Source organism: Centrocercus urophasianus, unplaced genomic scaffold (genome assembly GCF_019232065.1).
Source record: "Centrocercus urophasianus isolate 14NV4802_14NV808 unplaced genomic scaffold, USGS_Curo_1.0 seq_463, whole genome shotgun sequence".
NCBI classification, from domain to species: domain Eukaryota; kingdom Metazoa; phylum Chordata; class Aves; order Galliformes; family Phasianidae; genus Centrocercus; species Centrocercus urophasianus.
The window spans coordinates 2960-17731 of record NW_024885048.1 but is presented as its reverse complement, the minus strand read 5'-3'; the positions used below and the strand labels follow the sequence as shown (position 1 = coordinate 17731).

The window sequence follows — 14772 nt, the reverse complement described above, 5'->3', positions numbered from 1 at the left end:
GTTACTCCAAGGCCTTGCACCAAGGATCTCAGCATCCCAGGGTAACTCCAAGGCTCTTCCCCAGGTGCTGGCAGATGTTTAAGATCCACCTGAATATCTGCAGTTTACTCAGTAAGGTTTTCTTACACCTGAATTTCAGGCTGGGGCGCTACCTTTGAGCCCTCAGCCTGGCAGCACCTTTACCTTGGGTGACATCGCTGACTTTGTACTTGAAGTCATTGCTTCCACAGGTCCACGACATGTCCTCCAAGGTGAAGGACTGGTTGGAGCGCAGCATGATCACCTCAATGGCGCTGGATTTCAGCAGGGCAATCTGGTCCTCTGCAGTCAGATCCCTGCGGATGGGAATGAGGAGATGTCCACAACCAGAGGCACGATCCGGCTTCTCCCTCACCCTGAATTTCTGGGTAATTAAGCAGTGGGTATTTCTGCAGCTCCGTGTATCGAGTGGCAGCACCCAGTGCCCTGGGCTCCAGGCTGACTCTTGCTGGGCTGGTGTTAAATGGGATCTCAGGACACACAAGCAAGATGAGCACCACTCATCTTAGCATCTTTCTCAGGAGCTCAGACATTTTGTTTATGTGGCCAGGGTGAATCCAGCTCAAGATTAAAGAGGAATAACCCCAGGAAAGGAGAGGGAAAGAGAACAAGAAGGTAAGAACAGAGCTGGGAAGGGGGCAGAGAGAAGTGGAGAAAAATGACTGTGGAAGCTGGGACTGAATTGCTGGGAGCATAAAACCATCGTGGGCACCTGGCGTGGGGACAACATCTCACCTGAATCCGGGGATCATTTTGGCGAAGCCGATCACCTTCTGTATGCTGTAGCTGACCAGGTCAGCCAAGTGTGGGAGCATGGGGAGCTGGGGCAGCTCGATGTTCATGGAGGGGGTCTCATCGCTCTCCTCGGAAAGATCCAGGTTGGAAAACATCTGGGGCTCCATGGGCTCTGGAAAGAGGGAGGTGGTCCATGGGGGTGAGATGTAACAGGGAGGGGTGTCAGCCCGAAGCAGGGACGGTGCCTGTTGTGCTGGGAGGTCTTTGTCTTGGGCTGGGAGAGCGCTTTGGTCACATCAGCTGTGGGATTGTTAGTTTAGGTCTAACTGCAGGCAGAGCAGCGGCAACCCAACTCATGGTCCCGATGCAGCCAAGCACTTCATGCTCTCAGCTCATCAGGAGCCTTCTAAACACCTTCAGGAGACTCTTAGAGTCAAATGCATTCCCTAGGAGAGCTGAGACAACTTTTTCGTTCTTGGCCAAGCTTAGAAAAATCTCTTCCCCTTTTGCTTCCATAGCATAAGGATGCCTGAAATGCCACACAGAGAGCTGAGTCCAGTACCTGGGAATGCACCGAAGGCATCAGAGCCAAAAACATCATTGGGGTCCTCCGAGGAGAAATCCTGGGACACCACACAGGAGGATTGCGTTGCTGTACTGCTGCTGACTTTGTTTCTCACAGGGGGCTGGAAGAGAGAGCGGGGTGAGAGGAATGGGGCTGGGAGAGCAAGCTTGAGGGGAGCACCGAGATATTTGCACCGGGTTTTATTGGGATGAAACTGATGAAGTTTCTTGGAGCTGTTGGTGCTGAGGTGGGAATCGGGGCTGTCGTGCCCCCCAACGTACCCGAAACTTGTTGAAGTCGGAGTAAGTGGTGTCGAAAGTTTTGTGGTGGGCCTCGAGGAGGATGTCAATGACTTTCTGCTGCTCCTCCGACAGCTTGGGCTTCAGGCTCTCCTTCAGCGCTTCCTCCTCTTTGCGCTTCAGGATCATCTCACGCTTCCTCTGCACCTCCTCATCCGTCAGGATGACTGCAGGGATGGAAGGAAAGAGCGAAGGGTCGCAAACAGGCACTGGGAAAGCGGCACCGAAGCGCCTCAGGTGTGCTGCAGCCAAGCAGCAGCCCTCAGCGTTGCTGATGGGTCATTGAACCTGCATCGACCCTATTACTGAACCCACTCCTCGCCTGCTGGGTCACGGCTCCCTGCTATGCACCATTTATGGCCCATTTGGGTGCCGTCGGGTGCAGTCAGGTCACGTCAGCACCGCCACGGCTTTGCTCCAGACCTCACTGTTTGCTCTGTGCTTTCGGGTGAAAGCAATCTCGAGATGTGGGCCGATGGGTTCGTGCACCACCGCTCTCAGCTCCGACAACAGAGGGAGCGCAGTGCGGTGGGCAGCAGCATGGCGGCTGTTTTTCAGCTGAGGGGACACACAAACACGGTGGGGATGGGTGGTGGCTGGACCAGATGATCCTAGCGACCTCTTCCAACCTCAATTGTTCTGTAATATACCAATTTATTGCTTGTATTATGAGCAACAGCCTTCAGCAGCAGCCAAAGGTCGGGTCCAAAGGCGACGAGCAAAGCTTCTCCCGTTTATTAGGGATGTTTGAACATCCAAAGGCAATTTGGGCTCCAATGTGACCCTTATAAAGAACCTAAAGACCTGAAGAGCCTCACAAGGTTGGAAAAGCAACAACAAGCACCCACCTTTGCACCCAACGGCTCGTTAACGCTCCCAATCAGCAAAGCACATCCACTGTTGGGTCCTATAAATAGCAGTGCCCCTTCATTGAGAAGCTATTAGCCCCAGAACCAGTTATTAGCAGAGCAGCCCAGCGTGTTTTATCTGATGGCAGGCGGCTTCCTGCGGTCGGGTGGAATCTGGAAGGAGAGGCTGACGAAGGCAGCGGGGCTCAAGGAGCCATTTGCACTTCTTGGCCCCTTCTGCTGCCTTTTGCCAACAGCATTTTTCCAATACGTTTTCAAACTTGCACAACAACCTCGGGGGGGGAATTTAAAGATCTGGAGGTACTGAATGAGCGGCTGAGGCCGAAAGGTCGCTCCTGTGACCAGCACGGAACGGTCAGTGCTGCAGGGGGCAGCCCGGGCGAAACGGGGAATTCGCCATCTCCTGTCCTATTAGGAAAGCTTGGGATCCATCCAGGTGCTGCATGCAAGGAGAAATCACTGAGGAATGCAGCAGCACTGGGAAGCGCCACGTGGGGCTGGAAGGGGGACAGAGCAGAGATGGGGTCAGCGGCTCCTCAGCCACCCCAGCACGGAGGAAAGTGAGGAAGAGGAGCTGGGATGGGAGGAAGAGCGCATGCACCGACCCCTGGTCAAATCCCCTCAGGCAGATGGATTTCCCTGTATGGGATCTGCACAACAGAGCATCTTTCCTTATTTGTCCCGGGGTTTCAGCGCTTTGAGGCCTGGCAGACTGTGGTGCGGGCTGCACGTTGCTCTGAACCCATTGCAAAACCACCGCCAGGGATTTGGGTCGGTGCTGAACGCTCTGATGGGACTTGCCAGAGCTTACAGGAGTCTAAAACCCGAAGGAAGCCCCGCAGGCAGATCGAAGGTGTTTTAAAGATCAGAACGACGCGATAAACGCAATCGCAATTCCCTTCCAGCTCATCTTGCAAACAGAGGCGGTGCTGTGCGAGCCCCAACAGAGCCCAGCACCAGCTCAGCCAACGGGGAGCAGCAAAGCTGAAGCTTTGGGGTGAGAAAAGGTAACAGCACAACTGACGGGCTTTATAAAATTCCTGGGAAAAAGGCTTCGTCTGCGCTCACTTCGTGCACACGGAAGGATGGATGGGGCCAACGCGCCCCAGCCTGCATCTTCAGCTTGAGATCAGATCCCAGGGCTGCTCCCTTCCCCAGAGCTGAGCTGGAGCTGTGCTCACAGCTCCTGGCACAAACAGAGCTGCAGCAGAATGGCTGTGGGCTGCCCTGACCCGAAGCACAGGAGGAGGAGAAGCCAACATCTGCACATCACTTCTGTTCAGACACAGAACGGACCTCTGCAGACACCACAGGGACAGAGGAGAAAGCCGCAGGGCTGCTCTGAGGTTACTGAGAGCACGAGGACACGGCTGGTGGGTGAGGATCTGAGCACGCAGCCTCGGCCAAAGCGGGGAGCTGGAGGTGCTGGGGATGGCATGGAGGGAGACTCCATTGGGAGAGCAAAGGGCAGCCGAACACCAACCGAAACGAAACAGAGCAAATATCAGTGTGAGACTGGATGGCACTCAGGCACTGCATCAAAGCTTGGCAGGCAGCATTTCAGCTGGACGTGGGGACACCACGCAGCCCCAGAAAGCCCCGTGGGTTCCTTTCCATCCCCAGGGAGTGGCATTGAGGATGGGGGGAAGCAGAACTGCCCCTGCGGCAGCAGCTCTGCAGTGAAGCCGTGCAGTGATCCGCAGGGTGAGGGCTGGGCAGCACAGTGTGTGTTTAATGTGCCACAAGGCATCAGGGCAGGAATCATCCCCAAAGAGCTCTGCAGGGCGTTGTGACCCCGCTCCATTGCCAAAAGCGCCCAGGATCGCTCTGCAGCCATTCTCACGAGCTGCAGCCTTCACAGGGTGCAAACCTCATTCCTCCCCACTGCCTCTCCCACAGCTCTGCCTTCGCTTCCCCCACATCCCAGCTCCCGCATAACGCTCTGCAATCCATCCACAGGCAGACAAACTGCAGCAGGACACTGCAAGCACAGCTGGATCCTCCCAAGGAGGCTCCTCGATCCTGGCACCGTGACAGGCACCCAAAATCCCCCAGCAGTAGCACAGCAGGGAGAGATGCAGCGAGGCTGCTGCGGCCGCTCAATTCAGCGCCGTGTTTTCTGCCTCCCTGCTTTGCACCGCAGCACAGGGCAGCCAAGGGGAAGCACATCCCCTGCCCCTGTGTGCTGTAATGACTGCAGAGCTGATAAAAGCAAGGGAAAGAGAGGGCAGCGAGGCCAAGAGAGGTGAATTACCCACAGGTAACGCACGGCCCTGGAGGGATGGGTGCCCCTTCTGGAGCACCACGCAGCTGGCGGGAGGCAATTTTGCGGGATGGAAGGAATGAGCTCAGCATTGCTTGGGCCATCTGAAGGGAAACAGCCCGAAAACATTTCCAAACGACGCGGCTTTCGCCTTCGCCCGTGGCCTGACGCTGTCCCCTAAGCTTGCCCTGTGCTTTACCCCACGCAGATAAGATGGGTGGAAAACCACAAATATTTGCTAACGCTGCTGGCAGATTGCAGCTGTGGATCAGCCCCCGGCCCTGACCCTCACTGCTGGGCTCAGCGTGTTCCTATGGCTGCAACTCATCCCTTCCTTGGTCCCTCGTGGGGACAGCGGCTGTCCTCAGCTCCCCAGGGAGCGCAGCAGGGCAGGGCTTCTGCTCTGTGCCATTTTCAACACACACAAAGCCTTCACCTTCTTGAGAGCCCCTCACTGCAGCACCGAGCCTGGAGCCTGGGGGCAACGGTGAAAGCCACCCAAGATTTAGGACAGGAGGAGGAGACGGAGCTGCCTGCACCAGACCTCAAATTAACGCAAGCACAAAGAGCGTCCACATCTGCCTCCTCCTCCTTATCCAGTTTTGCTCTAATTTCTGCTTCGGACCCATCAAACCAAGCCCATCCCTACCCGTGCCAGCAACCGCAGCCCGGGGAAGACACGAGCCCACCCCAAGAGTTCAAAGATCCACGATGCCACCTAAAAATAACAGCAGCACACCTTGTTCCCATTCACTGAAGCAGCAGCAGAGGCTGCAGGAAGGCTATTTTTAGGCTCCTCGGTTAGGTTTCATTAATACAGAATCCGTTTGCTAAGGGGGGTCGCTTACAAGTTAACCCCGAGGCGGGCAGGCGAATCCCTCAGTGCATTTTCTGACCCTCCGTGGGTAATTGACTGCTACAAGTCAACACATTTCCCTTGTTGGCAACGGCGATGCCAAACAAACTGCAGTAACCAGGGCTGGAGGCTCCCAGCCAGGCAGCCTCGTGCGCTGGGGCATTTCAGCGCTCTCCTTTTCAATCAGCTCAGCGCTTTTCCTCCCTTTGAGTGAGATAAGATCCATAGTGTAAACATGCCATCAACGAGGACGGCTCTCCTGCTGCTCTGGGAACACCTCAGAGCCGGGTTCGGGAGCAGAAAGTGCCTAACGGTGCTGTGCCAACCAAGAAATCAGGTGTGACAACAAATGCCAAAGCAGCAGAACACCGAAACTGTGCTTTGTGCAGTGCTTCCCACACTGCTCGGCCGACTACAGGGAGCAGCTCTGGCTCTTTGCCGTGTCCAAGCATTAAGCCAAAGGGAGCAGCTGTTTCTGCAGGGCAGAACATGGGATGCAGACCTGCTCCGGTTTGCTTCCCCATCCCTGTGCTCTCACGAGAGAAGGATTCACCTGGTGCATTGCCTGCTCTTTGCTTTCCTACCCCCCTACAGAGCACAGCTGGCACTTTACACGATTTGGGGGCCTCCTATTCCTCAAGATCTGTTTGATCTCCGGGGCTCCTGAACGTTTAGGCATTTTTTTTCTTCAAGTTCTTTGCAAGTTCTGGTTTGCAGATCTGCACCCCGTGCCACCGGGCGCTGTTTGTTCTCCGCTCGGCACATAAGGAAACGTTCAGCACTTCCATTTGCCAAGCCAGCTCTGAATTTTCAAGCCCATCAATCATAGGACAGGCTGTCCTGTTTGCAGTCTCCTAGCAGAGGGCTGTTATTTTGGTTTAAACTCCTGAAGTCTCGGGGCGTAGAAAGCACGCGTGTGTAGGAGGAAACGTGCCAAGCAGCTTTTATTTTTAAAAGCTGCTTATCTATAAATACAGTCGAAAAAAAAAAAACCCACAAATATTTGGACAACATTAACCTGTTTAGATTGGGTTAAAAAGTGCTTTACTTCCCTCTGCTATTTGTTTAAGTCTCCGCGTTGCACGTGGCGGGACGGACGGACCCTGCTGCAGGAGCAGGGGCCTGAAATAAAGCTATTGCAGAGCAAAAGGTGGAACGGCTCCCCATCCCACAGCATCAGCACTCGGAGGCTCTCCAGCTCTCCCTGCCTGCTCGGCCACGCGCTGCGGGAGGACGATGACTTTGCACAGGACAGGACGTGAATGGGCTCCATCCGTGAGTTAATCAGCAACGGCCCCGGATGTGCTCACCGTGCAGCTGCCAGCAAAGCCAGCTCACGAACGCCTCAACCATTAAATGAGCCCCGCGCAATCATTACCCACGCCGTCCCCCTGCCCTTTGCATCCTCTTCGAGTCCTCGTGAGGGTTTTAAAGCCTTGAGCACAGAGGTTTTAAGAAGAAGGGCGCCAGGGCCGCGAGGCTGAGCCCTGCACACCCAGCGTACTCACACTCCTTCATCATCCCAATGTCCACGCAGCGTTTCAGCCGGCAGGCCTGGCAGTGCCGCCGGTTGTCCTTGGTGATTTTGCAGTCCCCGTTGAACGGACAGGTGAACATCGCTTTCCTCTTCATGCTTCTCCTGCAGAGGAACAGGAGGGGACAAAAAAAATCAACAACACACCCTGGGTCACACAGCGCTGTTTGCAGTGCACGAGGGATGCTCCAAGCAGCCGGAGGGGGAGACGCGAGCGCGGATCCAAGTGTCTGGACAGCAAAACTGCTGGAGAAAGGCTGCTGAGAGGGAACGATTGACCTGACACCCAGCAGCTCAGCTGGGCTCTTGGAAAGGCTCAACTTGGAAGGTGCTGTGCGTGCACATTTGGGTTTGATCTTCCAGGTCTGGACAGCATGGAAAAGGTGCCCTCAAAAGAACGCAGCCTGCGGGCTCAACGCCACTGAAACGGCTTTCTGGTTTCACGTTGTTTTGAAGCCCAAGAGGAGGAGGTGGAACTGTAGAGAAATGTCCATCCAGGGACAGAGAAACCAGAGGACAGAGCAGCATGTACTAAAGCAGCGTTATTAAACATTTACCAGCCTTTAAAGCCTGGCTTTGCTAGAATAACTGGCTGGAGTGCATGCTTGCATGTGCACGAGAAAAACCTCACTGCAGGACATGAGAGAAACAACACTTAACATAATAACCTCTTTTCCACCAAAACCACACCGTGCCACGTTAATCCGCTGCTACGATCAGGACTGCAAAGCTTCCAAGTACAAAGGGTCAAAGCCACAGGTCCCAGCTACAAGCTCCTGATATCCACTAATGACACACTGCAGGACAACTGAGTTTGGCCATTCAGGGTGGTTTCGGCGATGCCACATCTCTGCTTTGGAGAAAGTGACTCGATGATCTTCCATCGGCGAGCAAGGCTTATCTTTACGTGCATTTCTACACACAGCACTCATTTTAAATGAAGATGTGAGTTTGAATGGAGGCAAACCGAACCCCCGGGCTGGAAATGAAGTGATCAGAAGGGCAAACGCAGCAGAAAAGCACACGGAAAGAGAGCAGCACCGAGACACAGCTGGAGTACAACAGTGAGAGACCAAACCGCCTGAAATTAACGCCCCCAAATGGAGTCCTGCAAGGAGGAGCAGTGATAAAATGCTCTTGCAATGCCAAGTGGACGCGGTCCTGAGCTCCGTGGGCACAGGACAGGGATCTCCAGCCCAGGAGCAGCGCCAGGGCTGTGCCTCTAGGGTATAAATACACTTGGTGTTCCTGGGCTGCAGACCCGTGAGGGTGCAATTAGAGGCTGCTTTCCAAACGGAGATGCAAACAGCCAGGTTTCACCCTCCTCTCACCTCACAGATGTGTAAACGCATCTGGGGAAATGAATTCAGGAGAAGCTGATGGCGGAGCCTCCAGCACCTGCCTCCGCAGCCCTGACTCTGCGTTCTGCCTTACAGCTGGGTTTTGGTTTGACCGCTTTTCTCTGGGTTTTCCCCTTCTGCTAAAACCAGCATCGTTCCAGGAACGAGGACAAACGCTGCCCAGCCCAGGGGCAAAGCAGGGTTTGCAACCAAACACCCCTCAATCCCCCAGTTTCGGTGAACAAATCTTTGTAATTTTTGGGTATCTGGAGCCCCACAGCCCAGGGCAAGGCTGGGGAGGGCACAAACAAGAGGAACGCGAGGCCCTGGAGCGGGGAAAGCTGCACCGTGTGCAAGCCAACATTATGGTTTTGGAATGAAAATTGCAGCTTATTTGAACCCAGGGCGGCGGGGCACAACGGAGGGTTTCTGAGCAGCGTTTCCCTGCCCTGGGGTCGGCGGCCCCGCAGCGCCCAGCCTTGCATCAGCAGAGCGAGCGCAGCCGTCTGGCTCCGGTGTATTTTTGTACAGCCCCACAAGTGGCCATTTCAGGGCTCATTTACAGCCCCGTCCCAGGCAGGATGTTAAATATAACCTTCCCTCCCTGCACTGAGCTGGCGGCAGTAAACAAAGCCTCAGCCAGGAATGGGGAAGGAAGGCTGCAGCGAGTTTGGGGTCACCCGGATCACCCCAAGCTCTGCCCGTGCTGTGATGGGGAAACGGGGAGAGAATTTCCATCAGCGTTGCCCCAAATTGTGGCTGGGTGCCTGCAGAAGGAGGGATGGAGGCTGCAAAGCCTGCCTATGGGACTCCCAACCCACAGGGATGGGCAGAGCTGCGCTGAGCCCCACGGCGCTGATCTTTGTGCGAGTGAAGTGGGATCTCAGCGCACACGGCTCTCACACTGACGGAGCCCACGTGATGCTGCAGGTCCCAAAAGCAGCCCTGCTCCTCACCAAACCCCACTGCAGCCTTCCCGACTCCACATTTCAGTCGCCAGCCCTGTAAGCACCGCTGGGGTTCATTTTGGCACTGCCTTTACCCACGAAACAGGGTGAAGCTGTCACACTTTCGGGTTGGATAATTCTTATTTCTTCCTCGCTTCCTCGCTTCCTCCACAGCCCCCAGGGAAGCCCAGCATCAACAGCAAGTCCAACAGCTTTGGCCCTCTGGCACCATTCTCATTTTCTCCCCCAAATCCCTCTGAGAGCCGTCAGCCACCTCTTATCCCAACCTATCTTTGGAGACCCCTTGGAACATTTTTGTTGGGCAACAGGCTTTAGGATGAGGCCTCGAAGCAAGCTGAGGAGTAAGGCTGCTGTGCCTGGTTTCTGCTGCTCACTTTCTACCACTTAAACCAGCATTTTGGCGCATCCAAACCATTCTCACCTCGGCCAGGTGCACATCTCCTGCTGGATGCACAACCCCCAAGGTCTGGGATCACTCCTGGACTCTGCATTACGTGGATTTCAGCCTCCTTTCTCCCATGCATAGAGTCATAAAGGCTGGAAAAGGCCACTAAGATCCACCAGTCCAACCATCAACCCATCACCGCCGCCAACTCAGCACCACTCACAACCCAAGCAGCAGCTCGCAGGTTGCCTCCTTCCAGCAACAGGAACAGGAGGACAACACAGCAGGATGGAGACTGGAAGCTGAACGGCTCACGGCCCCGGGGATTTATTTCAAAAGAAAAGAGGAATTCATCTCCCACTTCCACGGGGAACAGGGCAAAGACCAACCGGGGAGGATTACAGGAGTGGGAGAAACGGTGATGCAGACAGGATGGGTGGGGAGCTGCTGGGTTTTGAAACACGCAGAGCCTTTCCGAGCAGCTCTGCTATGAACACCCAGTGTCACTGCGCTGGAACTTCAGAATAAACCAGAGAAACTGCAGATGCTTCAGCCAAGTCGCAGCAGAATAAATCACTCTGGCTTAGATGCATTTTAAGAGCCCCTGAGCAAACAGCAGAGCTCAATAAAAGGCCACTGTTGCCGTTGGCATCATTAATAAACAGCGGACTTTGAAGCCAGCGGCCAAAGGTTGCCTCAGGGCTGTTTGTGCTGCAGCTTACGTGCACGTTTGAGCACCCAGAGGTGCCAGTAAATTCCTAATGCCTTTTATAGAGCCATGAAACCCAGGTCCTGATTTCATGCTGGGGAATCGTCCACACAGATACGACCCAAAGCAGCTGGGACCGACCGGGAAGTTCCTTCACCCCAGGTTTTGCCACTGCAGCCTGGAATCCCCTCGCCCCCTCTGTTCCTTCCAGGCTCAATTCTGACTTGCAAGGCAGCCACCAGGAATTGGTATCTGTGCAGTGGCTCTTCATAAACCTGCTCAGGGAGCTAAAACCAGCAAGTGCACATAGGAACAAAGTGTTTGTGGTCTGTGCAAAGGGAGGCGTAGATTTTCTGGGTGAGTTTTAAGGGGTCCAGCTTCCCCCATAGCAGTGCTGCGGTGTTTTCAGGCAGAAAGCACCTGCATATTGTGGTAGCAACAAGGATTACTCAATTCACCGGTTCTAAATAGCTTGTAAACAAGCCTGGTTGGGCAAGAAAGAACACACCAAGACCCAGCATGGGGACGGCGTGCCTGGAAAGCAAGATGAAGGAAAAGCAGAGCCTTAAATTGAAAATCAAGGCCTTCTAGGGGGCATGAAGGGCTAGCTGACGATGAGTGCTTTTCACACCATTAAAACATCTGCTCAGAAATGCTGCTGCAGCTGCGTGTCGTACATGATTGCACCAGCAGAGATGGGGAAGCAGCAGAGTGCAGAGGAGGGCTGACAGCGTTAGCAGCTGCCCTGCAGCCAGTTTAGGACCAGCCCCATCCACCCCACGGCCACCGCAGGCACGGAGGGGACAGGGAAGCTTGGGGCCACCAAACCAGAGCGTGAAGGGCAGCACCTGAAAGCAGAGTTACTGACTGAGCAGCAGGAATTGAGGAAAATGTCGTTGCTCAGGTTGGCCAGGCTGCGGTGTGGGAAAACCTCCATCTAGCCCCAAAATTCCTGCCAGGGGAGGAGCTGTGACTTCGCTCTGCAAACCTGTGCCCCGGTTGCTGTCACAGCCCTGCTGAACACACAGCGCTGTGCTCTGGTGTCTGCAGCCCACTGCCTCCATCTCATTGCAGCACACGGTGCTTGAGCAAGGCTCTCCCTGCCAGTCCCACGCCAGCCATTATCTCTCCTCGTCTCTCTTAGTCATTCTCTCACTTGGTGCAAGCGACCTGAATTCCCACGTGAATGGTTTGACACCGTCAGGGCAAGCGAGCCACTAAAACACCCACCAACTCACAGCTCATCAGGCCCTCGGACGGTTTTGCCTTCGTTAGGAGCAGCTGCAGACTAGGAGACACTCACCTGGCGGCTGAAAAAAGCCTCAAATCAGCTGCAAACAAAAACTACAGCTGTTCAAACTCCCAGACCGCCGGCTCTGGGTCTGCTCTTCCCAGCCCAGGCTCACGCTAGAGGCTGGCATGCTCCTATCTATGCAGCATGTGAAGTCTGCAAGGCTCCTAACAGATGGCTGACAGCCCCTGGTAGCCACAAGAAGGGAAATACAGGGGAAACACCTTGTGGGGTCTGAATTATTGAGGACACATTGGCTGCCTGCAACGCAAAGCCTTGCAGGGCTGCACCTTGAGCACCAGCAGCAGTCAGCATGTGGGGTGGGAATCTCTGCTCAGCTCACCTGAAGAAGCCCTTGCAGCCCTCGCAGGTCATGGCGTTGAAGTGGAAGCCGGTGGCTCTGTCCCCACACACCCCACAGATTCGGGGCACGTTGCGATCAAACTCAGCGGCCGGGTCGGGGAGGGATGTGCTGGCAGCCATGGTTTCCATCTCTGGAGGGGCAGAGGAAAGCAGCGTTTGTGGCAGCTGTCACAGCTTTACAAGAAGCAAATCAGATGCAAATAAAGGTGTTGGTTTTGGGTTTTTTTTTTTTTGCTTGCATTCAATGTGACAAGAAAAGCTTCTGTGTTCCTCTGGCTCTACGTGATGACAGCACCACCAAGCAGGATCACAGCTCATGTTTGTGGATCTGCCCGGTGAGGGCAGGACCGACCCCCACAGCACAACGTGCTCACGTTCATTTGCTGCACTTCAGCAGTCAGACCCCAACAGCCCACTTCCAAACCCCGATCCTTTCTCCTCCACTCCTTCGCACTTGGCTCCCAAAAAACGAGCCTTGAAAGAGGCCAAATTCACCCAAAGCAGAGATGCAAAACCGCAGGGGAAGAGGTCACAGCCGGAGCAGAATTTCCCCCATGCAGACGGGAAGCAGCGCCAGCACTGCAGCAGCTCCCGTAAGTCAGACAAATCCCAAACACAAATCCAACGAGCATTGTTCCACAAACCCTCAAAGGGGCAGAAAGAAGGCAGGAAGGAAATGGGGCTCCCAGTGCAGAGCATGTGAACCTGAAAGGAACGCCGGAACGGAGCTTGGCACGGGCTGTTTGTTTTCCTGGCTGCTTCTTTTCTCCTTTTCCCCGTTTTTTTTCTTTGCCTTTTCCCTTTCTTCCCATTTCCTTTTTCCCTCCTTTCCTCCCCTCCCATTTCTTAAAACTATTTCTTTATTTTAAAGGCCATTCAATGCTTTCTCGAGAGGCACCACAAACAGCTGCTGCCTCTTTGGCTCCACGCCGCTTTCTTGAGCCTCTCAGCTGATGCTGGGGATTTCCTGCATAAAACACCATCAGACAACGAAATCTGGCACAAAAGTGAGTTAAAAAACCCCAAAGGAATCGAGAACTAAGAGCACAGCTCTTCAATTTAAGGCTCAGTATGAGTGTACCCAACTGCTATGGCTTGATCCCAGGGCAGCCCAGGCTCCTCTCAGCCCCATTGAGGTGCAGTGGTTCTGCACAGCTTGCACACACATGGGGGAATGGCCATGGGGCACCTGGAGCCCAGAGCTGCTCCAGGAGCTTTCAGTCCTTGGTTTCACACCCGCCTTAATGGTAGCTCAGCACAAACAACGCTCTGAGAGCCTTCAGAGAAGAGTTCTAATCTGCTAAGCTTGGAGAGAGAGAGAGAAAAAAAAACAGGAGGAGGATCCTGCAGGTGGGGTTACCTGCATCGGGGAGATACGCCATGCTTTGCTGGTCTAAGTCCCAGGAGCTGCAGAGCTGAGACATGGAGACACCTGCAAGGAAGCACAGCGTGCAGTGAGACGGCCCAAGGGAGAGCACCCACCCCACAGCCCCCTCTGCACCCCACGGGGGCACAAAGAACTGCCCCACACGGCACAGCGCCGGGAGATGTCACAGCTCTGCATGCGGACACGTCGCTAAGGGAGCAGGGAATGCATTGCAAGGGCACAGGGAGGAAAGGACACAGCGAGGGAAGCACGACGCGTGCCGTTCACCCCGGGGATGTTTCCCCATCAATCTCCATCCCACCATTCTGCCCGTCAGGCGTCCGGCGCTGTGCGATGGCGCAAAGCAGAGCCAAACGGCTGCTATAAACGTGGGGCATCACAACAGCGGAGCACGACTCCTCAATGTCAATGGCATCCATGTCAACGATGAGAGCTGAGGATGGGGATTTTGCTCCCGCTTGGCATCACTTTGCTCTTTCAGCCTGCAGAAGGGGAAGCATCACAACGGCACCGGGCTGACAAAAGACCAGGGCAGAGCCAAGAGGAGGCTTTAAGATGCTTTGCCTTCCTGAAGTTCTGCTGTCTTACAGCAGGGAGGGGGGTTTAGGTTTGTCCTCATCACAGCACAAACTCAGAGCGCAAACTTGGGCACCACAAAACAGCGCAGCCTGCAAATATCCCCAGGCATCCCTGGATGCTTCCCCAGCACTCAGTGCCGCTCCTCGCTCTGCCAGCCCTTCCCAGGGCCACGCACGTGGATGCTGACACCTCCAGGGTGGGGAAAAGAGGCGCTGATGGCCACAAAATCACCATCACGGAGCTCCCCCACATCCCTGGCCAGCTCTCAGCTAAAGGAGAGCAGGCAGCAATGAGATCAGCAGCAACGCCAGGCATTTCCCCACGGGATGCAGCTCTAAGCTGCCATCTCTGACTTCTTGGAAAACGTTACTCAGCCCCATCATGGAAATGACGTCGGTGTGGGGTGGAGCGCATGGAGGAGTTTCCCTCCACCCCCGTGAAAGGTCGCTCATTCATCAAACGTGACATTTAGCCTTCGCCTCCTGGAAGGAGCAAAATCATTTGTTGTAAAAGCGCCGACTTCTTCCAAGCGGGCACCTGAAAGGTCAAACTCATTTTGCAGCTGGTTACAGCAAAACGACGGCAGGTTC

General features: G+C 54.8%; 1 protein-coding gene across 1 annotated transcript; it reads right to left on the bottom strand.

Moving 5' to 3' along the window:
- Positions 1–70: 70 nt before the first annotated feature.
- Positions 71–13670, bottom strand: LOC122168844 (vitamin D3 receptor). The gene is made up of 7 exons (XM_042834482.1): positions 13577–13670; positions 12197–12347; positions 7135–7265; positions 1621–1805; positions 1337–1460; positions 775–946; positions 71–335 (listed from the first exon to the last, which is right to left on the bottom strand). The coding sequence occupies exons 1-7, from the start codon at positions 13638–13640 to the stop codon at positions 149–151; spliced, it is 1014 nt and encodes a 337-aa protein (XP_042690416.1). The 5' UTR covers positions 13641–13670; the 3' UTR covers positions 71–148.
- Between the last annotated feature and the right edge of the window lie 1102 nt (positions 13671–14772).

What these genes read in the sequence shown, in the direction of transcription:
- LOC122168844 (XM_042834482.1), bottom strand. Translation starts at nt 13,640, where the DNA reads ATGTCTCAGCTCTGCAGCTCCTGGGACTTAGACCAGCAAAGCATGGCG. An exon ending in CCGACTTCAACAAGTTTCGG is followed by an intron (nt 1,461 to 1,620) that starts GTACGTTGGGGG and finishes TCTCTCTTCCAG; the next exon opens with CCCCCTGTGAGAAACAAAGT. An exon ending in TGCCTTCGGTGCATTCCCAG is followed by an intron (nt 947 to 1,336) that starts GTACTGGACTCA and finishes CCCTCTTTCCAG; the next exon opens with AGCCCATGGAGCCCCAGATG.